At 37.4% G+C, this 26,576-nt stretch overlaps 1 protein-coding gene across 6 annotated transcripts in view; it reads right to left on the bottom strand.

The window, feature by feature from the left end:
• The window catches only part of LOC143287666 (segment polarity protein dishevelled homolog DVL-3-like), a 57,566-nt gene that overhangs the window by 12,307 nt on the left and 18,683 nt on the right, over positions 1 to 26,576 (bottom strand). For 2 of the 6 annotated variants that reach the window (XM_076595835.1, XM_076595840.1), the window contains exons 5-15: positions 24,877 to 25,015; positions 24,393 to 24,504; positions 21,605 to 21,674; positions 21,080 to 21,167; positions 19,913 to 20,041; positions 19,378 to 19,601; positions 18,785 to 18,916; positions 18,189 to 18,356; positions 17,064 to 17,366; positions 15,032 to 15,217; positions 749 to 979 (exon numbers count right to left, since the gene is read on the bottom strand). In XM_076595835.1, coding sequence (XP_076451950.1) covers positions 749 to 979; positions 15,032 to 15,217; positions 17,064 to 17,366; positions 18,189 to 18,356; positions 18,785 to 18,916; positions 19,378 to 19,601; positions 19,913 to 20,041; positions 21,080 to 21,167; positions 21,605 to 21,674; positions 24,393 to 24,504; positions 24,877 to 25,015 — 1,782 coding nt within the window. Of the gene's footprint in view, positions 1 to 748; positions 980 to 7,287; positions 7,474 to 15,031; positions 15,218 to 17,063; positions 17,367 to 18,188; positions 18,357 to 18,784; positions 18,917 to 19,377; positions 19,602 to 19,912; positions 20,042 to 21,079; positions 21,168 to 21,604; positions 21,675 to 24,392; positions 24,505 to 24,876; positions 25,016 to 26,576 lie in introns of all 6 variants that reach the window. The other 4 variants (XM_076595836.1, XM_076595837.1, XM_076595838.1 and 1 more) reach the window with 4 other exon arrangements.

The following is a 26,576-nucleotide window of genomic DNA, read 5'->3' as shown; positions in this document are numbered from 1 at the left end:
GCAATACCTGTACTGAATATAACATTCCCACAACTGTTTCTAGTAGTTTAAGACATCTCAAGCTTACGCTGTTTTGTCTAATTTTGTTTGCAATGTATTAATTAACTGTCATACAGAGAGAAAAAATGAGAGAGACAGCAAGCAATACACATAAAAATTTTGCAAATAATCTCTTAAAAAAAAAGAAGAAAAAAAGTGGAAATCTGAATAAATCAATGAATCAAAGACCAAATAAAACTCCTCTCTCTAATGCTAACAGTTCATGATTTCCCTTCAATCCTTTACAGCCCCTCTCCCTCCCTCCCACACCCCCTGAGGACGATCCAGCATTTCACGGAAAGGACGCCACACAAACTACTGGCGCTGGGCTTTCCACCCACTCCCCCTTCATCCCTTACTATATGGGTCAGAGGCACTGCATCAGAGCTAGAACATCACTCGCTTGTAACACATCTCATCACATGAAATCTACATACAAAGTAACAGCCAGCCCAGCTCACCGCCGACACCACCAGGCCGGCCACAAAGTAAAGTTCTGTACAGTCGTAGTATACCGTCTACATACCAAATGACACGGACTGAGCTAGGACAACAGACAACACCACGGCGGGTCACACTGTACAAGAAGACAAAGACCACAGGACGTGTCTACCTATGGAGAGCCAGGCCCACTCAGTGAGGATGCAGACAACATGGCTGGTCAAGGTGTCTAGTGAGAAAGGTCACATGACATCTACAAAGAACTCACAAGGGTTGCCCATGGCCATGCGGAAGGACTGCCGACTCCCTGACAGCTCAGGGGGTAGAGAGCCCAGTGGCGTGGGCTGTCCTGGCGGCATCATTGTCGTCCCGGCCTGCACGTGGCGGGCACTGACCAGGCTGGTGGCGTCCGACTCACTGCCGCTGCCCATCGGCGAGGAGGACTTTCGTTCCCCTTTCTCCTTCCCTTCCTTCTTGCTGCCTCCTGAATGACTACTTCCTGCAATCAGTCAGCACAGTCAATGTCAGCTTAGGGAGAAAGGAAGAGGAGGAGGATATGCACAAGCAATTCACACACACACACACAAAACCGTATGAAAGAACAAGCGTAAACATAAAATAAATGTTTTAAATTTTAAAATAGTCAGAAACAAAATAGCACGAACATACAGCATGTGGTATCTTTTGCTTCCATGACCAACACGCTCATGCTGTGATCCCATCTTCAGGGTTCTTTCAGAGGCTTCATTCCCACATCATTCATCCATAACCTCCCGCACACAGCCACACCCAGGCTTCTTCTGTCTGTTACAGTTCCACAACCAGAGGTCCACTTGCAGCAATCAATGTCAGACTGCCATGAGAACATGCACTGCTGCTAGGTCAGACTCACTGCAGTGTTCTGTTGTTCACTGGTGCCTGTACTGATTCAACAAACCCAAGACACCATCTTTTTTTTTTTTTTTTCCCTTAATTTTAATTATTATTATCATTTATTTATTTTTTTTAGCAGGGCCATTTCAACAAATAACTTCAATCAAAAACCAAAAAAAAAAAAACCCCCCCAAAAAACAAAAAAAACAACAACAAAAAACAAAAAAAACCCACATAGCATGAACACTAATAAAGTGTTGATAATTTGATTTAAGGACTAAGGCTAGGTACTGAAATGATCAGCAAAAACACAAACGATGAAAGAACTTTGCTGCTAACATATTTATTGTTTGATCCATCAAATGCACCAAAAAAAACCACGAAAAACAATTCTGCAAATGATGTTGCAGACTCTATATGAGATTGAATGCACTAAAATTTTCTGCATTCTTTCCATCCTCATTTGAATGTTCAGGGAATTTCTGTCTGCTTTCTCAACAGATATTCTGTGCCCACTTATGCTCACTATCTGTTGATCTAATGCACCCGAACATCCACAATCTCTGCATCTTCTACGCACCCTTGCATTCACTATGAATTTGGTATTTCATGACATCTGCAGCAGTACACTTCAGACCCATACTAAATCTCAGTTTTTAAACTGGCCAACATTTGTCCTTGCTGCATTAAAAAAAAAAAAAAAAAAAAAAGGTGGGGATAAAATGACTGGCTCATAATCCAGTTGTTTGATAAGGCCTCATTACAAAGCCAGCAACTGACAAAGGCTCCCTGCAGGTAAAAATTTATCTAAACATTCTTCATCAGAATGTGATTCTTTCTTCTTTTTTAAGGTATTTTGACAAAATAAATTAACAAGAGTTTGCAACAAGAATTTGCTTGAATTTTTTTAAGGTATTCTGACAAAAATCAAAGTTCCCTGAATGTTAATCTGCTGAAAATTATTAATGCATCATGTAAAAACACAGTGATACCAACCGGACTGGCATCTCATCCAAGGCAGTACATGCCAGCATATTTGTATATTTGTGTAAAAAGGAAGCAATAACTGAATGAGTAGTAATGGTCATCTGCTCACTATATAAATCATGTCCAGGGAAAGAAAAGAAAAAAAAGAAACTGAAAACACATTCAAATGTGTTTCTGTTCCTAGATGGCAAGTCTTCAAATGCCACAACAGTTTATATAAACAAGAGTGTTCTTCACCAAAAGTGGAACATGAATTTGTTTTCAGATCCAGGTTTCATATTCAAGAACACAAAGTGAAATTTTACCCACACAAAATTGAAGTTGACACATGAAGTAACAGACTGATGTAAAATGATCAGTTTTCCATTTTCTAAATCACCTCTAGAACAAAGTGCCTAAGTGCAAGAAAAATGCACTGGTATGCTAAACAATTACCACCACACTTTCGGTTCATCTTCCTGAACCTGTCTGATCATGATACTGCTATCCCTTATCTGTGAATAAAATTGCACCCACTGTGTTATCTTGCAATGAAAAAAAAGAAAAAAAAAAAAAAAAAAAAAAGCTTTCAGGTATCATCATTTTAATGCAACCAATTTGCTAAAACTAGCATTGAATTTCTGGTGCTTTTGAGTCACTTATAGTTACTTCATTGTCAATGTTTTTCAGAATAAGAATCCAACTCCTTATCAGCTGAAAAATTCTTTGCCCCCATCCCCTTCCCTTGTTCATGTACATAACATCCGGCCACATACACTTCTGTAAAAAGGTGCATGAGACCTGATATGAAATTTAAGAAATTTATGATCAACTAACCGGTTTAGTATACCAGTTGGTAAAGTATTACACACTTTTGCACACACACACAAAAAAAAAAAAAAAAAGCCCATGAGACTGGATGTGAAATTTAAGAGATTTATGATCTACTGGTTTAACATACCAGTTGGTAACATATCACTCACAAAAGGTAAGAAAAAAGAAATTTATACTGGGTAAATGGGATAAGAAATGTCATAGAAGGGGAGAGGGCATGCAAGCTGAAGTGGTGAACTATCATGAAGGGAGAGGAAGGACAGGCCATGACACAAGGAGTAAAGACAGTGAATTAAGTGACCAGTGATAAACACAGAGAACAGACACAGACAGGCAGGAGGGACAAGACTCACAAACACAGTGAATCAGGCAGGGTAGAAAGGTAAGAGATGAAAGGGAAAGGGAAAGTGGTGGAACTTAGAATGCACAGACTGTGCCACAGACAAGACAGAAGGCTGTGTCACAAACAAGACAGAAGGCTCAATATGTAAGGGAAAAATTGGCCACTAAGTGCATTTCCATTCTCACACACACACACACACACACTGTAACGGTAGTATTTAAAATTTTCAAAGGCACATGATAAATGCCCATCACAAACACAAGCAGACTGCTGTGATGAAACAAACAGAAAAACAAACACACCATATATACTGTTTCAATAACCAGGTTGGATGGTCAGTATTATCAGCATGGCTTTTCTGTTTTCAGGACATTTAACAGTAGGGAACTCCAATCTCATCCAAATAATAGCTATCTAGCCCAAATAACGGCTACCTCCAAAAAACTGTTACCAATGATTCCACCGGCTGTTCAGTTGTTGTAACTAATGCTGGTCATTTTTTGCTATTCATCTCCCCTTTCCACCCATTTAATTTTTTTTTAATATAAATATAGTACTTTGTAACAACCAAAGTCATTTCCAGATTCATTTTGCTGATGGGTTACATACCCTTCAACCCTGCTGCTCTCCATGACATGCACAGATTTAGTAACTGTACCAATCAGCCATCAGGGACAATGACATTTATTTGTGTGCATATCATATTATATATATATATATATATATATATATATATATATAGAGAGAGAGAGAGAGAGAGAGAGAGAGAGAGAGAGAACCAAATGTTTTAATGTATACATGTAAGTGCACATGTTGTACACACACACATATGAAAAACAAACATGGAGTTGGATGAAAAACAAAATGTCAGAAAGAATAAACTTATAACAAAAACTAAATAAGTAAGGATTAATTATAAACATATCTTTCATCTAAGTTTGAAAGCTTTCTGCTCTCTGTTTTAACGCATAAAAAATAAACATTGCTACATCTCTTGACACATGCTGCTGACATTTTGAAGTGGGGTAATATGGGAATCATTAAATTTTGTATATGCTTAGTTAAGTATTTCTTTTCTCAGAATATCATATTGTGGACAAATTGCCAGTACATGAATTTCATCTTCATACCCTCCACAAAAGGTACAGTTTTTCTGGCTATCCTTATAACGCTTATTAACTTTAAGTTCGTTTACTCCAAATCTGAATCTAATGAAAGACGAACTGAATTTGGAAATGATAAGATCAAATAAATATTTTTCTGGATGCAACAATGATTTAATGGAACGGTATGTTTCATAACAATTACTACTATATAGTTTGCTTGACCAGTCTTGTTGAGAGAGAGAGAGAGAGAGAGAGAGAGAGACTGTTGAATACATTAACTGTTTACAGTTCTTTCATGGACACAGAATACTTCATTGTGTGAACTGCAAAGAAATGGCTACAAGTGTTGTAAAAGGTGAGAGAGAGAAAAAATAGGAGAAAAGCATAAACAAGAAAAATTAAGCCAGTCTAAAAGTAGGCATTAACAGCAGTGTTAACATGATGTTGTTATTCTGCATGTTCCTCAAAATATTTTTGTGCATCTAATTTTTCAACCCATACCAACGAAACCAAAGTACATTTGTATGGAGACCGAAAAGACAACAAACAAACAAAAAAAGAAAAAAAGAAGAAGAAGAAAAAAAAAAGAAAAAAAAGAAGAAATTAAGAGATGACTAAATATGAAAAATGGCATAAACTTCAGGCTGTGACAGGTGTTAAGTACTTCTACTACACTTCTATCTCCTACCGTCTCCTACCAAATTCGTAAATTACAAGGCAAAAGGTGGAAACTGTGGGGGAAAGAAATATGGGGCAGGTCATGTCACTTAGTTTAACAACTGAAGTTTTGATACTTAATTTAGTAATGACAAAATATGATTAACCTATGGAAACAAAAATAAGTTGAACAAAAACATAGTGATAATGTACTTCAGGCCATAAGTGGATAACCTTCCTGTGTGTGTTATTTTGCCTGAACAGGAGATAACGAGACAAAGATACTGAACAAGCCATTCACATTTATCACATGTTACTGAACAGGCCATTCCAATTATTACATGTAAATGACATTAACAGCCTCCTCCCGGCCCCTCTACCCAACCCACTCAAAAAACAAAAGAAAGTATCTCCACTCATTGGTATGAAATAACCATTCATTTTGTTCAACTGACCCAATACTTATCAACATTGTTTTTGCTGTAAAATTATTGGAATTCTCAGCACCAACTTGTGTCATTTCCTTTTCTGGCCATGGGGGAAAAAATCATTAAAAAAAGTACACAAATTATGAAAAGATTTTTATGCGCTCTGGAAACACTTTTCAAATTGCATCTTGACAGATTTTCACTTCCTCTTCTTTAAGGGTTCCAATTCCATTGTTGTTCAATAAGTGGGTTTTTACATGTAATAAAATGCTACCCCGATGTATGCTATAAAGACAGACACATTTCAAATGCTGACATTAATTAGACTCAAGAACAGTTTACTGCCCATACACAGGTACAGAAATTCATTGTTCGACATGTGCAAACATTAATTCTTAAAATGTGTAAATGAGACAAAGTTTGCACAAACCCAAGAGACACTGACTGCCTTGCCCCGGGTAACTAAGTCCAACAGGATCTCTCTGCATGTGTATTACAAAAAGGGACATGCACTTGCAGGTTGGTACCTTTTTATGTTGATCTGGTAGACTGAAAAAATCGAACCCCATACTTCACCCAAGAGGTGCAAATACCTGGATAGAACCTAAGAATCTCGCATCGTAAGTCTAAAGGCCTAACCACCTGGTTATTGTGCCTGTTGAGCAAGCCTTATAATCCAGCATTTTCCAAACTGAGTGCCTCTGAATTTGATGTCAGGTACTTCCTGTCAGGCTTCCTTTCTGAATCACTGAGTCTCTATGACTTGTTTATTTACATGGGCTCTTGTCAAAAATAAATACAATGCTTCTAAACTGCATTGCACATAAAGCAAAATAAAAGCCTATGGAGTCTTAGATTACAACTTAAAATATAGAAGTCATATCACAGACATTTCACTGGCATTTTAATAGGCAGGGCAACAACAAACAAAAAAGCAAGAACAAAACCAAACTCAAAAAGAGCAACCTGAGTATTCAGAGTGATTGTCTATCAAAATAAGAACTTGATGACAATGGTGTCAGTGTTTTTCTTCTGCTTGTTTGTCATTTTGATCACACTGATCAGTTAACACAAATTTAAGTTCAAACATTTGCCAGGAGTATCAAATTTGTATCAAAATAATAAAGAAAAGCACATTTTGTTTTCTTTCCAAATGAAATGTCCGATCATCCAAATTTATCATTCAATATTCTGGATACACCAAAGAAAATGAAATGGAGCTGAAACCAAGTGATAAGACTGTGCAGGGCAAGAAATGCTTGCAAAAGATCTAGAAGGGCTGAAGTAAAACAAACCCACAACAATATAAAACACATCCTCAACAGCTTTGTGGTTGATACGAACAAAACAATGGCAAAACAGTTTACCCATAATACCGAGAGACACAAATGGCATTGGCACAGATGAAGGAATACAGTTCAACAGCAAGGGGCAGTGTAAAGCAAAAGAAAATGGGCAGCAGGATGGTGAGGAGAAACAAAGATAGGGCAAGGGGAGCAACAGAAAGCTGGGAAGAGGGAGCCCAAAGCACTACAACAGCAGCAGCGGTGACGCATCACTTTGCACCAGACGAAACATGTGTTGCGTACGCCTGACTGACCTGCAGCACATACATTAGAAGCCAAGGTAACCGGGGCAGATTTAGACCTAAGAGGAGCTGTGCCCTTTTTGTGGTTGTTGTTGGGCTCCGAGTCTTCGTAGCAAAGAGTTTTTGACAGCAGTCGCTCGGCCGACATGCGACCAGGCCATCTGAGCGGGCGGGGCATGCATGAGCAGGTATTGTGTACTGCTGAGGTAAAAACATCTCCATTATCATTAACCACTGCACACGCACTGATAGAAAACATGCATGAGCAGTTAATGGGTTGTACTACGGTGAAATATTCTACTAAGAGCTGATCACTATGCATGGAGTGATGAAGACACAAGAAGTGAAGAACAGGCACAAAGCCATGATGAAATGAAAATAGCTCGCTCAGTTGCCCACTGCACATGCACACACTGATTTAGCAAGCACAGCTGATGTTGATACTATGCACTGTTCTGCACTGTTCAAGAGGAATTAATCACTGCAGATGAACAGAAGACATAATGAATTGTAGCCTTTGCAGTGTGTCATGAACTGCTTACAACTTATATAAGGAGTCCGTATTATACTTCCAGACTGTTGAATGAAAAAAGACCATACACAACGCCTGCTGAAATGATAGTGCTGAATGAGAAAATGTAGAATCCACGCACTCAAGTGACACAAATCGGCACTCCCAAAATAAGCGTGACTGTTCTTTCTTTTTTTTTTTCTGTTTGTTTATGAGCTCCAAAATGAACATCTAACCATGACAGAATTTGATTAACTCTGGAATGAACATAGCCAGAGTCTTTCATACACTGCAATATCTAACAATGAAAATTAAATATGAACTTCTGATGAAAATCTTTACTGGTCAGTAGTAGGTCAGAAAGAATGAGAATGAAAATGCATTGCTATTCGTGACATAAGTGTAAATCACATGATGAGGAAGCATCAAACAAGTCGGTCATTAATGTCAAACTGAATAATGTAAGAGTGAAAAGACACATGAAAGCAACAGCCAACATGAGAGGTAAGGCTTTCAAGATTATGTGTGATAACCTCAATCCAACAAAGTGTGCCTGTGTTAGTACATGCACACATGTTGAGTTACTGAACCTGTGGGCATAATGCACTTTCATTGACTCCAAGGAATACGTAATTATTTGCATTATTTTACATTACTCTCTCTCCCCTCCCTCTCACATTTCATTGGTACCATAGATATTATTTGTCACGAAAGTTTAGCTTGACAGTATACAACTAACAAAAGTTATTTAATTCAAAACTCATTTTCCCATCCTCACCCAGGAGAGTTCTGTGTTGCTCAATTACCACTCGCTTTAATAATTCAGATGGTTAATCGTGTTTAACAAATACAAATCTGATTTTCATATGAATAAATACAACACCATAATACTGTCAACTACTTTGTAAGCGCCCTACCCCTCTTTAAATAAATCTTACCCTAAAGTTGCGGACTGTCATTCACTGGTTACTTTACCTTTTGCAGGAACGCATACCATGGTACAATAGCTTCACCATAAATACTGGCTGGGCATTCACTCCATGCACGAAGACTCTCAAATTACCAATATCAGGAGGATAATCCAATGCCCAGAGGTAAAATTCAATTGCAAGAAGCTGTCAAATATTATTCAGAAAGATTTGGTCTCCAAAAAATTTAACTTCGTTGCAACACATTTCAGCAGTGCAGCAAATTACTCTTGTCAAGACTTTTCACTATAATCAATTCAAAATACTGTGATATCTTTAATACACATACTACTTGAATGACTTATCTGTGAAACATTTGGTGAACATGTCTCACATGCTAGTTGTATTAACTTATCTGTGAAACATGTGGTGAAGACATAAAACAGATGTACTAAAAAATTATTTAAAAAACAAAACAAAAAAAACAAACATAAATACCCTAAATTAAATGTCTCTTTGAGTCTTGTTATTTAATAAAGATCAACAAAACAGCACACATAACAGTGGTAACTGGCACCTATACAAACCATTTCTTGCACAATCAATACAGCATCAATGGAGAGCAGTAACAAGCATCAGAGTTAGAAACAAAACCAAAAGCTGACAAGCAGTACTTCAATACACCATGTAGCAGTCACTCTTGTGACACTGCTACAGCACTTCAAGTACAAAGCTTCCAACAAAAGGGGATGAAGCACCAATTCCATCTTGATTTACAGAAAACACAAGCAGTTTAGTGGGATAACAACCTGCCAACAAGTTAGGTAAAACATTAACAACAGCAAAAGTAAAGCAGCCTGGTTAACATTGAATCAAGCTCTTGTTTTGTAGTCTTTGTTGCTTTTCAATTCAGATACAAAAACGCAAACAATATCAGCTGTATCTCAAAACAAGGGCTTTCTGCATGCCAGCATGTCCCAAACTCTACACAGCCATTTCACATTAAACCAAAAGACCTTTCTACTCCCAGCAATACCAATGAGAAAAATGCCATACACCTTTATTACTCACTGGCCCAAACTTTTAAATATACATTTTTTAAAGAGAGAGAAAAGGTGAACAAAAAGGATCACTGATCTACCACGAAATGCCATCCCTACAGCATGACCAAATTATGTGATGTACTGAACAACAGCAGCAAAACCAAGTGGAGGAAGCCAAGTGCAGGCAAACAACCCTTCTGTCATTTCAGAAAAAAAAAATCACTTTGCAAAGATGCTTAGTTAAAGAAACAGCAGTTAGTGGTCTAGAGAGCAAGATAGTATTAATACTCATTTCATCAAGAAAAGTGTGAGGGTTCCATTGAATTCCCTGTCAAGCCAACATGCCTGCAAGTGCAAATTTGTTTCCCCAAGTCTGATTTGTAAGCGTCTCAATACAATGTCACAGTTTCCCCTTAGTACCTGACTGAGAGATACCACTTTTAATTTAACGAAGGTGGTGAGGGCTGGGCGAGACAGTAAAAGAAAGACAGAGAGAAAGACATGTGAACTGATCAACTGTACCAATTGCACCGCATATTATCAAGTTTCTACAGTTTCAAAGTGATGCCCCAGCATCCACCATACCTCCCTATACCTTCTTTCTAATTTGTCCTTCACTTAGTACAATACTACCTTTTTTATGTTTGTCATCCTTATATCCAAACATCCTTCATGCAATTGCACAGAGGCTGTTTCTGACAAATGTTGTTTTTTTTCTTTCAGTCAGTTAACCGAAAATGTTCTTTCTTCAGAAACATCCACACTAAAGTATTAAACATATAAGAGAATGGCTGAATAATACAGTACATTAATGTGTGCTTTAATGCACACAGACAGGATATTTTTGTCAGCACATAGCACCACTTTGTTTGCATGCATGTGTATGGACATAAGCAGATAAATCAGTATTTAAGTGTCTTACTATTCCATAACCTGTACTGTTTAAGGATAAAAAAAAAAAAGTATTTAAAAATGAGATCATTACAGGATTATATTTCCACAATACAGACTTACTAAACACACATATGTTGTATGCAAATCACACACATATCAATCACAGGTATGTTGAATAAATACAAATCACACACACACACACACTTAGCAGCACATGCAAACAATCTGACACAAAAGGAGAACCACACAAAAGTAGTAATATTTTTCTGCAACTGCATTAACCTCCTGCCCACATCCACCTCTGCACGCACACACATATAAAAACAAAAAAATCAAAAAAGCTCACAAGCGTCATGCTTTATAAAACAAACAAAAAAAAAAAAAAAAAACAAAATACTTCAAGAGAAAATAAAGACAAGAGAGGCAAGGCCTTCAAGACTCACTTGTAATACACTTTAAAAAAAAATCTATTCATTAAAATGTGTTCTGTATTTGTTATTATAAAGCTTCGGGTAAAAAAAAAAGAAAAAAAAAAAAGTCCTAACGGCAGATTCGAACCCTGCGTGTTCAGATGAGAAGAAACTGTCTTATCCATTACACTATCGTGGCTCCTTAACTGACGTTCAAAAATATAATATATAAACATGCTTTTCTACAGGGCGATAAATAGATTGCGGTATTCGCAGTGAGAACGCTGTTTTAATCATATTATTCTGGTGTATCTTGGGCATTCAAAAAATCTTTTAAAGGCAATTAAAAATTCTTTTTAAGTCCGCGGTAAAGGAGACGTGGCTATCGCCGCAGTCACACTGCAACATTTAGCCATTTTCTCTGGATCTAGATAGATGTACAAGTTTAGTTACACCCGCCGGGAATGTAGTACGACACGGTCGATTCAGTTTCTCTTTTATGTTCATTCTTGTTTTATAGTTTTAAACTAATTAAAGTTGATATGAAAATTGAGTATTTTGTTAAATAACATGTAGAGCCAAGTACAAGTACTTCTAAACGTCATATGAAGTGAAAAGGACTTCATTTTGATTAAAGTCAAGACTGGAAATTTTTGCATTTCATCAATTCAAGGGTATTAACTCTCATGGTTTATTATTTTTAACTGTGAATTCTGACTGATTCTATGGATATTTTTATGGCAGTTTGGGGGCATAATCCATTAAGTGATGAGACATTCACAAATCTTTCTCTGAATAAATATTTAACGGTCTTCTTCTCCAACTTTCCATCACATGTTATCGTGTATTGTCGATTGAATATAGGATTGAACAGGCAGGTCAACAACTTGAAACAAAATGGCGTTGTTCGCATTCGCGAAGAATATGAGCACGCGCTTTGAATATGTATGAATATGTGTACGCAACTGATTTTTGCCCATGACCTTCAGGGCTCAGCCAAAAGATCTACAAAGTCCACTCATCGTACTGATTTTAGTATTTTCCGAAAAAGACCACTTGGGCGAATGAACATAGTGAAAGCCCTGTACACTGAGAGTAAAACACACAAGTTTTTTATGTACTGAGTATAATTTCAAAATATAATGTTTAAGATGAGAAAGATCAGTTTAAAGCAAATTAAGCCCCCTAGCATTAATTACAGATTAATTTCCCTTTTTTACTATCTGCACCAAAGACATGTAAAATAAATATAACTTCCATGCTTAGCAAAAGAAGTTCCTGTTTGAACAAAAAATGATAAAAATGTCTGCTCTTGTTGCTGTGTCAGAATATCAGATCAAAGTGCCAAGTTTAGAGAGAAAAAAACAAAACAAAAAAAAAAACAACAAAAAACAAAAAACCCCAGTAAATTCACTTAGCATATAATTTGGCTTTTTAAATTTTTTTTGTGCCCATCCCAGAGGTGAAATATTGTTTTAACCCTTTCGCTGCCAGGAAAATAAGATTTAAGTAAAACCTATTTGCCAGGGTTTTTTCCACAAAAAACGGGTATAAATTTTCAAAAAATTCTGTGCTCTTTGTTATTGGAGAAAGACCCATAAAGTATATATTTTCTGAAAGGGAAATGAATAAAGAATACAAAACACATGATGTTTTCCCATTTTATATATATTTTAGTGACATGCTGTTGTTTCGAAATCAGTGTTTTGTTTTTGTCACATTTTCAACTTGTTCATTACAAACATTAGTCAGGTAATTTGCACTAAAATATCATATTTTCTGGACAAATGGATATCTGCACACACAAAATCATACTAGAACAACCACAATATAAAAAAAAACTGAAAAAGAAATAGATACATAATGCATTGTGACTTCTGCAAGTGATAATATGAATGTGAGGCCACGCCCCCTCAGTCTCCACCCCCCCTCCTCTTCACCCCTCCTCACACAGTCATTTATTCAGTTCTCATCACACCGCGTTGGCTGAGTGCCAAGAAAATAGCCCACACTGTGTCCTACTAAAAATTCGGTAACTTCTGTCGTCTGCTAGAGCAGAACAGCCGGCATCACTCACTGATAGTCTATCTTGGCCACTCTCTTGACTGCTCCCTATATTTTCTATCAAATCGTCCTATAAATGTTCACCACTGTCTTCTCCTTCGAATTTATGCTTCAATTCTTTCTGAGCATCAGCTAAAGAAAGTAATCTTGGTTGATTTAGTTCACCACAATCGCATGTCTTCAGCACTGAGTCAGTCCGACATTTTGTTGAGCGAGCGAGGAGAGGAGCCAGACAAAGACTGCAGCCAGTAACCCAACCAAAACATTCAAATAAAGGTCTGCCTTATGATGCAGATGGTGTTTCTAGCTATGAATAGAATCTAGAGAGATTCCCCAAGCTAAAGCTACCAGTATTTTTGTCAACGAACTGAATGCAAAGCAGGGAAAAGTCAGAATATTTCAATGATGAGTTATCTCATGATTGTGGCAGCGAAGCGTACATGCTTTCCATGATGAGTTATCTCGTCATATAGGCAGCCTAGGGGCTAAACAAGATGACTGGAAAGAATTGAATTTTTCCTATTTTTATGCCAAATTTGGTGTCAACTGACAAAGTATTTGCAGAGAAAATGGCAATGTTATAGTTTACCACAGACACACGGACACACAGACACACACAGACAACCAAACACCAGGTTAAAACATAGACTCACTTTGTTTACACAAGTGAGTCAACAATAACGACGTTTAAAAAACCCAAATAATAACAATACAACGATCTGGATTGACAGAAAAGTAAATGAGACATAAGCAAAGACCTGCTAACCAACAAAATCATTTCTCAGCAGCAACAATTCTAGTTTTCAACATTTGTAGATTTCTTTCTTCAATTGCATGTAACAAATTCAGGATTTCTTTTATAAAATCATTTCTTTGTAAATTTTCAACTTCCTCAAACACTCTGAACCTTTTTTTTTTCAACATCTTCTTCACAACAATATCAAAAGGGCACAAAACCAACCAAACTGAACTGAAAAAATATACCAACAAAACAAACTAATGAAGCTGCTGCTCTGTCTTTGTTAAGGCCAGCCAGCCTATTAATACATGAACAGTGTAACCCTACCCGTTACTTCCTTGATGACAGTCTGAAATGAACCCGTCAGGTTTTACAGTCTTCACTATTTTCTTTCTATATGTGGTGCCTAAAAAAAGTCTACAGCCAGACCACTGTATCTGAGCAGTGTAAATTCTGTTTTTAAAAAAGCAACAACAAAAACAGACACTACATGCAGACACTACCTGCCCTGAATGCAGCAACCATCCAGTAAAAGGGCGCTGATGATATATAGAAACCATTTTTTTTTTAAATACTGCTGATCAGAAAAAATCCCAACAAGAAAGAGAAATGACAAGAAATGGACATTTCTTTTGGAACATCAACACAGTTCAAAACAGCCACCTTTGCATCACCGGTGTACCTGATGGGTCATTACAGCTTACTGAAGAGTTCAAAAGGAGCGTGGCCATACAGTATACTCTCATGCTGAGAAAAGTCAATGGAAGGCATTTAAATCATGTCTTGGCGCTTCTGATTAATAAACAAACTTGGACCCTTCAGTATGATCCAGACATCAAGCAAAAATAGTCTCTGTGGGTCTTCCCAGACAAGGAAAAATTGCCAGTTATCGTTAAAAGCATACTGTCAACATCCTTCATTCATCTGGGTAAAATATTTTTCATAGCTGCTGCAAAGAAATTGTTGTGGTTGGCAGGTCTGTGGAAAAGCAAGTTTTTAACATCTCTTCATTGCAGCACAAAGGTTAACTGAAACTGCAAATTTCAAATTACGGCGAACAATGGTTACATTCCAATCTTGAGCAAGTATGCTTATGCTCCCATTCCCCCTCCTCCTCCCTTTCTGTAACTGGAAAGGGAAGGGAGATGGGTCAATGGTCGGAAGGGTAAGAAAGGGAGGCAACCAACCTAAGCTACTGTTGGACCCACACATGCTGGCATGCAGAGTGCCCTCCCCTGAATGCAGCGAACAGGGGCCAGCACCGTTGTGAAGAGATGGATTGTGGGAGAGCGGGTTTTGCTTGTCCTTGTTTTCCCACAGTTTACGCAATTGATTGTAAGTGGTGGCTAAGCATGTACAGTCTTTAGTGGCCACTGAAACAACACACAAACAGCAATAGTCACTGTGTCATAGTCTGGCTTACACCACCTCTACACAGCCTGGACCTTGAAATCTTTCCCAACAAAAAACACCTTCAAATTTTTTATTCTTCTTTTTTTTTCTTTTTTTTTTTCAAAACGAAAATTCAAAACATACAAACAGAATACACAGGAAAGAAAAGGGAAAAGGAATTTTCACTGAACAATAAAAAAAATAGTCACATAAACAAGCAAATAAATCCTATGTTGCAATCACAATGATTTAGGTTTGTAAGTACTTTGCAGCATGCAATGTTAATGGGTATAACAGGCAAAATATTAATTCCTGTAAATGCCAAAGAAATGAGTAGTTAGATATGCTTTACAATTCCTATCAAAAAAACGTATTTCTTTGGATAAAATATTTCCTCTTCAAAATTTTCCCAAAAGGTATAATGAAAAAGAAAGAAGTTTGTTGTATTTCATGTACACAAAGAAATTCATGCAAAGAAAGAAGACAGCACTTTTTCCCTACTTTTTCTATTCATGTAAACTAAAGATTCTTTACTCCAAGATCTATTGGGAGTTCTTTGCTTTCTTTCAGCTGAATGAAGTGAGCTCCAGAAATCATCCAAATATTTTGCCAAAACAGAAGTTCTCGGATATAAAAAAGAGACATTCATTCACTGACTGACAGTATCAACATCTCATTTACCCCAAGAGACTGAATGTTATGACACAGGTGATCGAACGAATGCCTAATATCTGAATATGTTGAGCGCTTGTAATGAATTAAAAACTTACAGCCCAAACCCTTTTCGACAGTAGCAGTGACTATGACCTGATGATTATCTTGTTGCAGGGCAGACACCAACTGACTTACAAAACGACTTTCCAGCATAAAAACTGCATGAAACAAAGCAAAGGAATCCCTGTCACAGGACTGAAAGAGGACCTTTTGGCTCTCTGGCGATCAAGAATTTACAAAAGAAATGTTCCCCATAAACTTTATTGGACTGTGAAGTGCATAATGTGAGGTTGATACTCTTCCTGTTAGCTGCATAAATGTAGTGTTGGTCCAAAAAGGTTCAGCCAACAGAAAAGAAAAACCGTTTATTGCTCACACATTGTAATGTACAGCTTCCAACAGGAAACTGCTCAAAAACCTCACCACACTTGTCAATACCAACACATCTGCAGCAAGTACTGAACACAGCAAAGAGAAAAAAAAAAAACAGAAAGGGATTTAACGAGATTGTTTTTCCCCAAAAAAGAACATACCGGGTACTTACAGCTCCTTATCAGAGAAAACTGTACCACCACACGCTGTTAAACTCTACAAAACCTGCTACTTGAAGTAAATTACAATGCAAACAATACATCTTTATTCATCCATTTGGAAATTAATTATATAAATATTGTATCATTAATTGGTACCAACATTCATGTAAGGAACTAACTATGATTATCTCCTAAAAATTTTTTTTTTTTTAATCAAAAAAAAAAAAAAAAAAAAAATCCAGCCAATATTCTTGTTCAAATACTTCTAATCTCACCAAAACATTTCTGGTCAAGAACTAGCCAACTAATGTATATATTCATTATGCAGGAGAAAAAACACACTGAACAGAAATCATGACAGTCAATCCAAACAAACAAGACATTAACAAAGTAAAAGAAAAAAAGAAACCAACATAAACACACACATAAAAGCACACAAACACACCCAAACGTAAAAAAAAGAAAGGGAAAAAAAGTCCGAAAAGCAAGATGCCAGCGTCACTCCTAACAACAACGACAACAACAACAGTTCCCCTCAGAACACATTGTCCCATAACCCCCACACAACACAGTGTCCTACCTGAGGCGCTGTGCACACTCCCTGCACTCCCGTTACCCCCTCCCCCAATCCCTGCCGCGGAGGGGGGAGCGGGAAGAGGGGCAGCATCCACAAAGCTTCCCACATAACTGTTGGAGTCGGCCGATGCGTAGGCATGAGGCGGGATGTAGGACATGTTGTGGGGCAGGAAGGAGGAGGAGGGGAAGGGGAACTGATTGTTCCAGGCGGGGGGAGGTAGGGGGGCCAGTGTGTCGCGATCTGCCTCCGAGACAGAGTCCACATCTTCCAGACTCATGGCACTGAGGTCTGGATACACCGGGGGACCTGGGCACAAAACATCCACTGAGAATCTCTTGCTTTTCTTCTTTTATAACTTTCATCACACTGGTTGGTAACTGTATAAAATGTGAGTGAGTGTGCATTATGTATGTGTGGGTGTGTGTGAGAGAGATCACTGAACAGTTTATTGTGCATCGGTCATATGCCCTTACACAATGTGTAGATGGGACAGGGGTGCTGGGAATGGGATGGATGTAGTTACAATATAAACATCATCATCAGATGCTAATGTCATCTATCAAACGTTTCCTTCAGTTCATTTCATTAAAGATAAATATCAACAAAGTCTGGTTATGTCTGAGAGAAAGGGTGGTGAGGTGGTTTAGGCTGAGTTCCACAGTCACCTGGGACTGCTTGAAGGGAGGGTGAAGGGGGCAGGGAAGTGAGAACATTCTACTACCTGACAAATCTGAACCACTTTGGCAAATTTGGAGGTTTTTTCCCCCCCAGATACTTTAAACAATATGTTTCCATGTTTACACTCATGCTGTTGCCAATTATTCTTTTCAAAATTATTTCACATAAAACAGAATCAACTAATGGCAGAAATATTTCATACCTTATTGAGGATAATGGGGAGAAAAAAGAAATGAGCTGTCCAAGCTTTCATTTATGGTTAACTAAAGTAATAAAATGACATTAAAAATGACAGCATACTTATAGAGCTGAAAATATTCTCTCCCACATGCAGGAACAGGCAGAAATGTTTAAACCCTTCCTCTGAAAAAACCAAAGGAAGTAAAAGACAAGATGAAACACAGATGGCAGAGGGAAAGACCAAAATGAAAAAAACAGTCAGCAACTCACCACCATAATAATCACCAAAGACATAGTAGCACTGTTCAGAGAAGGTAAGTTTGTTGACAGTATGTCGAATGTAGCCAGACTTCAGCAGGTTACAGGCATACTTGCGTGCATCCCGCCTGTCTGCAAAACCTTCCACATGGGAGAACAGCCAGTCCACCAAGTCAGCACCTGGCAAACAATGATGAACAATGCCAACCAATGAAAAACAATGTTTCCATCTCACATGCACACCAAACAAAATGTTTTATCAATTCAGAAACAAGTCTCCATCATGAAATGATTTCAATTAGAGATATATATCATGTATATAAATTAATGTAGCATTTATCAAATGTATGTAACAAATAAAAAGATGCTGATTATAACTGTTATCCAGAAACTAGCTTCAATCAAATCCCACTAGAAAAGTGAACCTTTCCATTACATCTAATCATACATCAAAATCTCACAAGTGGTTAACTGGGATGGTTATTACAAAAAGAGCCATTGAGAAAATGAATCCATTTGCATCCAAACTCCTTGAAATGCCACAATTTTCAAGCAGAGAGGGTTGAAGCGCTGGCCAGACAGGGGTGACAGAAGGCAGTTATACCCACCTATGAAAGCATTGGGTATTGTGATTTTGAGCCACATGCGGTCACGGATTTCCAGGCCTGAGTCAGGTTGAGCCATGGCCTTGACCACAGTGGCCATGTCAGTGTTAATGGTCAGATTTAAATCGTCAAATCCTGCAACACAGAAAGTCATCCACAACTTTAAATTCTGTCAGTATTATTTCAGCACCACTTCCCTCACAAATCTTTTAACATTCTTCCTTGTTACTCTACCAGATCTGTACCTATGTTTAATATCTTGACTTGACATCATATAAAAACGCAATTTCTGAATGCCCCATGTTATTATTTCTTTTTGTAATATGTTTTGTGTGTATGCGCACATGCGTGTGTATCTGTGCGTGTTGATATATGGGAGAGTGGTTAGCATGCTTCATAGAAAACTTACATTTTTGCAACAGGGTTTTGACCCATGCAACACGTTTGGGTGTTTGATCTGCTCTTGGAAAGAGCTTAGAGCAGAGACTGGGCGCAATATATGATCCACAACTTAAGTGCAGCTACCACCCATAACTGAAGTGCAGACCATTTTATTAAACACAACCAAAACCCCCCACAAATCCAAAGGGCCTCACGTTCTGATTCTGGTATGGAGCTGGTTAAGGAGGAGCTGGTGGAGGTCATGTTGGAGATGGACGGGGCACTAGGACCGCTGCGCCCCATGTACTGCTCCCGCAGCGCCGTGGTGTGGGCTACCCAGGCCGACGGGTCAATGGGCCGCACTGGCTCCTGCCGGGGCACTGTGAAGTAACCCTTGGGGTTCGGGTCCCAGCACTTGGCTACCACTAATGTGATGGGACTGTGTGACAAAAGGTGCCACAAGGTTCAGCGTTATTTTAAGAGGGGGGGAGGGGGGTGGGGGGGAAAGAGAGAGGAGGGACGAAAGGGAAACAGAGAGAGAGAGAAGACAGATACTGTTCAATGCTATTTTCATTTAACACATATACAATCTAACTAAACGAAACACACAGAGATACAGAAAAACAAAACATTTATGAAAACCAATGCAATTCACACGCTAAAACACACTGTCACATGCACACACACACACGCATGTTAACACCCTCACACATACACACACACGCATACACTCACGCAGAGCATACTGACCCTGGTTTTTGGACGGCTTCCCTGAGAGTTTTGACGGCATCATCGTTGCTCATATTCTCAAAGCTGATGCCATTGACTTCAAGAATCATATCTCCAGGCTCCACTCGACCATCTTGTGCCACAGCTCCACTGCCAACATCAGCAATCACTTTATCATCACTAGTAATCATTATCACACTAACAGCCTACATTATTACAACTATGTTATCATCAATATCTTTTTTTTTTTTTTTAATCACTTTTCAGTCAACACTAGTTATCATTAACACTTTATCAGCCTTCATTATCTTAACTGGGTATTATCCATATTTTATCACCATTCACTATCACTACACCACCGATTATCAACACAATGTCAGCCTGCATTATCTTAACTAGGTATTATCAACACTTTATTACCCTTCACTACCACTGTCAGTCATCAACAAAATGTCAACCTACATTATATAACTACATATCATTAACAGTTTAACACCCTTCAAAATCATTATAAGTTATCACTGACATTTCACTATCGCCAGAAGTTTAAAAGCATTTTAACACCTTTTAATATCACCACTAAAGATCATTCTCACTTTATCATCATTCATCATCACTTTTTTTATACATCACTGCTATTTTATACCCTTTCATTATTATAAATCAATGCCCGCTGATAGGGAGGATAGGAATGGCCATTTATTTTTCAATGAATGCATGACCCTCTAAGAAAACTATCTGAAATGTTTTATTGCTAATTTGTATTTGTGGGCATAGTACAAGACGGAAAAGGGATACCTCAAATTGTTCCAGATAAATGGACACCCAATGTCTCAATGGAATTCATAGAAACTGTGCAGCGGAGTTTTATCTTACTGCTGCCGTGCGTGGGTTTTTTTTGTTGTTGTTGTTTTTTTTTGCTTTATTTTTTTCCTTCTGTCTTGCTTGAACATGCTAAGTGCATTTGTTTTTCTGAAGAAGACAGCTCTGAAGAAAATATCTATTAAGTAAAAAAAAAAAATTTTTTTTTAAATTGTGGGACTGGGGTAGTTGCTAAAATATACCAACAATAATTCAATAGAACATCTAATAAAGCTTAAAGTACAAATGATTTACATCAGCACACACACACACACACAACACACACTCAAAATCCACAATCACTTCGTATCATGAATAAAAGCTCACCCCTTCATTATTGAACCGACGTAGATTCCCCCATCCCCACCTTTGTTGCTCTGGCCCACAATACTGATACCCAGGAAATTCACAGTGTCTGCAAAGGTACCAACATCACAGGTTTATATGAAAAACATCCAATACTTATGCCTGTTAGCAGAGACAGTGGGCAGAAGTGAGAAAGGAAGACAAAAGACAAGAGCAGAAAAAAGGTAAATGTGTCACATTTGCTCTGACCCCTAAATGGACTGTTCTGCCGGCAATTCTACTGAGTTTTTACTCCCAGAAAAACCACAATAAACACAAACCATTCTGGATTTATCTTCCAGTAAGCTGGCCTTACTGTTATTTCAATCGCAAATGTCACAGTCAAAACTGTCAGTATTTCAGCCAATCTAACTTTAGCATCATCAGGAGTATGAGCAATACAAAAAAACAATCACTTGAGTAATCTCAGAATTTCACAATGTCACCAGCATAAATAACACAAATCTACTAAACATCTTGGCTGGTTCACAACCAATTAGCACTTACCCATGTTTAATGTGACGGTGATGATATTGAGAGACATGGTAGAATCGGTGATACTGCTAAATGAGGACGCCTGGAAAGACAGAAATCAGTCCTTCACATTAACCCACACTGACAATAGGCAACAATGAACCCACCAACACAACAGTACCCTAAGACACCTAAAACTCAATGAATATGATCAATAAAGGGTGACAAGTTTACTCCTGGACATAAAGATGTGCTGGGAAATTAAAGTATTCATACAAATGGGATTTTCAAAGAACCAAAACAAACGGAGGACAAATAACAAGGGAAGACATGAAACAGGGTGGTGTCATGACTTTTCCAGGAACAGGATGAGAAAGGAATCTATCAACAACAACAAAAAAACAAAACTTTAAGACACCAATCTGTACTGAAATGGGCACCGATTCAGTAAAAGTCAAATTTCAACTGTTACAGACTTAAAAGAACCTAGGATGGGAAAGTGACAGAAAAACAAAAAAGAGAGGACAGAGTTGTAAATATTGTCTTGAACAATCTCATTCGGATTTATATCTTTTCCATTATTCACCCTTACAGAATAAACTTTAATCCAGAATTCTTGCTCCTGAAACATGTGTCAAGTGTGGGTCAATGTTATGCCTGTTGTCATGCACATCCATGAACGTTCTGTGTTTTGGGGGGAAGAGACGAACAAGTGGGACAGAAGGAACGTGGGAGGGGTGAAGCCAAGCTGGGAACATGCTGACAAAGTTCCTCACTTTGCATTTTGCAATGGGCACTTTTGGAAGAAATAGTCAAAGATGGTTTCATTCATGCTACTTTTTCTTGATGAATAAAGCATAAAATACTCAACCTCAAGAGTTGACAGTTGAGTTCAAAGGAGGGGAAAGGCCATTGCTAGCATCATTCAATTCTGAAGAATTTGTTTTTGGACTGTTAAAATACTTCTTTTTTTTTAACTGAATCATATACAGAAAATAAAGTTCATTAATCATACCAACACATGTCTAAAATTTTTCTATTGTACATTGCTTCACCAAATCATTCACTTGCTTAATTGCAAATCAAACATTCTTTTAACATAAAATAGTTTGAAATAAAAATTAAAAACAACATTTTTTTCTGATTTTTTTCTTCTGCATAATCAGATAATGTATATCAGAATATACCACTAAAATCAATTTGTGCACGCTTTTTGTACAATCAATTTGTGCACGCTTTTTGCAACTGTTTCCAAATACATCAATTAAATACTGACAATACTTTGTACCGAGTTACTTCCAACATCAAACGAAAAATAATCTCCTCTTTGAAATATACACACAGTAAATTATTGAATTTCATTCCAAACGTAAGTTCTTTTTTTCTTTTTTTCACATACAAAAATAGCAATATCCAATATGCCATTCTCTGAAATACAGATATAATATTTTACACAAGATAAACTGACATAATAATATCCAGTATTTCATTTTTTTGTAACACAGAAACATCAGGTATCTATTTATCTATTTATACCTATCTATACAGCATAGCAATCTAATCTGACCTATTTCTTCCATTCAAACTATCTAATCTGACAGAATTTTCAATTCCTCCCTTACCAGTTCTTTATCTTCCCAAAAGAAAAAAAAAAAGGAACAGGGCACACATGCATACAATCCTGCCACAACTAAAAGGCATCATGCTTCAATCGTATATTCCCCAAGAACGCTTAAGTGAAACAAGAAAGGTGATGACAAACCCAAGGTCTTGGGCAAATCCGCATCAGCATCTTAACACTTCTGAAAGCATATGACTGAACTGAAACACTTAGAGAGACCTCAAACAAATGTGAATACAGATACAGACAGCAGTTAAAAACATTACCTCTGTTTTTCAGGCTGCAAGTTTCCTCTGAGAACAGAAACCACTGTATCGTTTACTTACCCCCACTTTTTCACTCTTTCCTTCTGTATCTAACTGTCCATTAAAAAGGACAGCATAACAAGGACTTAATAACACCCTGTAACATTCAAGGACTTAAGAACACCCATGAACATTACTTTATATCCTCATCATCCACTGATATCACCACACATTTTGGGAAAAATGATTAACTGCTATCTGTAAAAAAAAAAAATTACTTCCTTCAAATATTTTTTGGGAAAAAAAGGAAATTTTCTACACCACACATTTAGGGGAAAATGATAACTGCTATCTATAAAAAAAATTACTTCAAATATGTTTTGGGAAAAAAAGAAATTTTCTACCTAAAATTACCTTTAATTACACATGTCATCAACTAGCCATCTACTGCTTGTTCCAATCTTGTTTAATTTACATAAGCCAGAACTTTTCTCTATAAACTGATTCAGTTACAAACCAATTTTTTCATTCTAAAACAGTACAATGCTTACCTTCAATCAGGTGTTAAGTAGACTACCACCCTAGGCAAATGGCCAACAATGGATAACATTTTCTATAAACAGATGGACAGGAACCCTTCTAATACTGACACCACCAAAGTGACAAAACAATGAGAAAGAACAAAAATGCCAAATTTTCTATGCCTCACACCCAAGACTAACAGCTCTGGGATGAGATGCTTAACTGACTCATCCATGTATACACCCAACTGTAGAATCTGACCTGCTTTAGCACTTTACAAATCCAGAACAGTCTCAGTAACAAAAACTGCCATGCAAACAACAATGTCATGTACCATGCCAACAAGCAGGCAAACACACACACACACACACAACACCATTGTGAGAAGTGCTAGTAATGCACAACAAGGGAAAAAGGGTTAGTGATTAGTTACCTTGTTAATACCCACCCTACTGATTGGGGGCGGCCGATGACGTCGCCGCCTTCGGCGGTGGCGGCCATACTTAGAGGCCATGCTGGTGGTGGTGTCTGTGACTGTGGAGAATCTGGGCAAACACATACATTGTAAAGAATCAAATGTTTGTCACAATAAACCTCTGACTGTGCACCACTTCACACAAGTATTCAGTTTAAAATATATAACAGAAAAAAGAGGCTAATATGAGAGACCTATTCACAATATGAACAGCTGTAAATTGGTTAAGTCTTTAAAAAGTATGGATAATACATCTTTTTAAAAATCTTCAGTTACACAAAATAATTTAAAAAAAAAAACAATGAAAGAAAAGAAAATGAGGCATCAATATTCACAACATACAGCTGAAATCATAAACTCTAAAGACATGAACGAAGTTCCACAAAATGTATGTCAAGCACTGTAAGGAAATGATGGTGATGAATGGCAGGGTTTACTTTACCTGCTAGCTGTGTCATCCTCTGAGTCAAAGAAGCTGGTGGTTTCCAGGTCGCTGCTCATCATGGTGGATGTCTCATAGTGACCTCTCTCTGGCCGGTGGTGCCGTTCATGCTTTGAATGACCATTGATCCGTGCTGGTGCTTCACAACGCAAACGGCCATTGTTGTAGAGGTCATCCATATTGGCATTATTTACTTCACTACCAAAAGGATGTTCTCCATTTGCTTCACATCACAAATATCAACTATTAGTAAATGGCATCTCCACTGTCAGTATTTGCTTCACATTTAGAATAAGATTCCTGGTCTTTTTTTAAATTTTTATTGAAAACAAATAAGTTGTTCATAGACCCAATTTAGTGCTCCAAGTGCATGCGTGTTTATAAGTTTAGTGTTCTATTAACAATAATGAAAAGATGTTTGATAAACAGCAAATGAAAATCTTTGACAACTGCACAGTTTGCTGCTGTGCTAATAGTTACTCATTTGTTTTCACAAATGTATACAGATGCAATTCTAACATAAATATGAAGACATCCTTTTAACACGACTGCAAATCTCTCTTGGTTTTCTTCTTTCTCTTCTTCCTCTGCTTCATCCACAACTTCCACAGTTCTTTTTCATTACAGCTTAATTCCACAGTTCTTACTCATTACACCTCACCTATCTTCCAAATTCTGGATCAGAAAGAATTTCTATCTATTATATTTTGATCAATTCTTCACATCAACTTGACTTCAAATTCAATGGGAATTTTATCTTGTTTTTTTGCTCTTGTTTTTGTCTGTTTTTTGTTGTTTTTTAGATTAACATTAATGGTGGAGAGATCAAAATAAGATGCCCTGAGGGGTCACATTTTGTTTTAATAATTCATAAAACCATGTTAAAACATGAAACAATCATAAAAATTTCAAAGGATTTCTTTAAACTCTACAAAAACCTGAAATAATGTATTGCAAATAACTCATTACAAAACCATGTTCAAATAATTCATGAAACACATCTATAAACCAAAATGGCTTTCACATTCACATCAATCATGTAATATGTTCTATGAAGTAATACCCTTGTATTAACATGAAAGCATTAAGCACAGATACTCCACTGCAGCTAATTTGACTCTTGTGACGCAATGGGCTCTCTTTAATGGAATCTCTCTGAAGACTTTTACTTTTTAATTTTCACAAAAGAAACAGATATTCACAAAAGAAACAGATAAAGCCAACCGTAAAAAATGTGATCACCATAATCAACCTATCTTTCTATGGCAACCTATGGGGATTGTTTTTCTGGCTTGGGAAAAAATCAAAACAGAAAACCAAAGATCAAGCTCATCTGATCTTGTCCTATCAAGGAAAGAATCTGCCTATGTTTGTTGCCGCGAATAGCTTCCCTGCATCACACATGGGGAATCTTATAGACTGTGTTGGTTACACATTAAGCTGTGAAAAACAGCATCATATGGCAAGGACATGGCATCCACACCATTTCAATTTGACTTGAGTCCACATAAATGCACAATCTGACATAAAGAAAAGATTCCTCACAATATTTTGGGTGGCCGACAGGATAAGCAGCAAAGATGTGTCCTATTCTTTATAATAAATATCCATGAACTGTCCAACTTTGTGTTAAAACATAAGCAAAAAACAAAAACAAGAAAAAAAAGCCTACCTTCCCTCCCTACATTACGTTACTTTTT

The sequence above is a fragment of the Babylonia areolata genome, chromosome 11 (genome assembly GCF_041734735.1).
Source record: "Babylonia areolata isolate BAREFJ2019XMU chromosome 11, ASM4173473v1, whole genome shotgun sequence".
Lineage (NCBI taxonomy): Eukaryota > Metazoa > Mollusca > Gastropoda > Neogastropoda > Buccinidae > Babylonia > Babylonia areolata.
The sequence above is the reverse complement of the archived record's forward strand: the minus strand, read 5'-3'. Positions and strand labels throughout refer to the sequence as shown.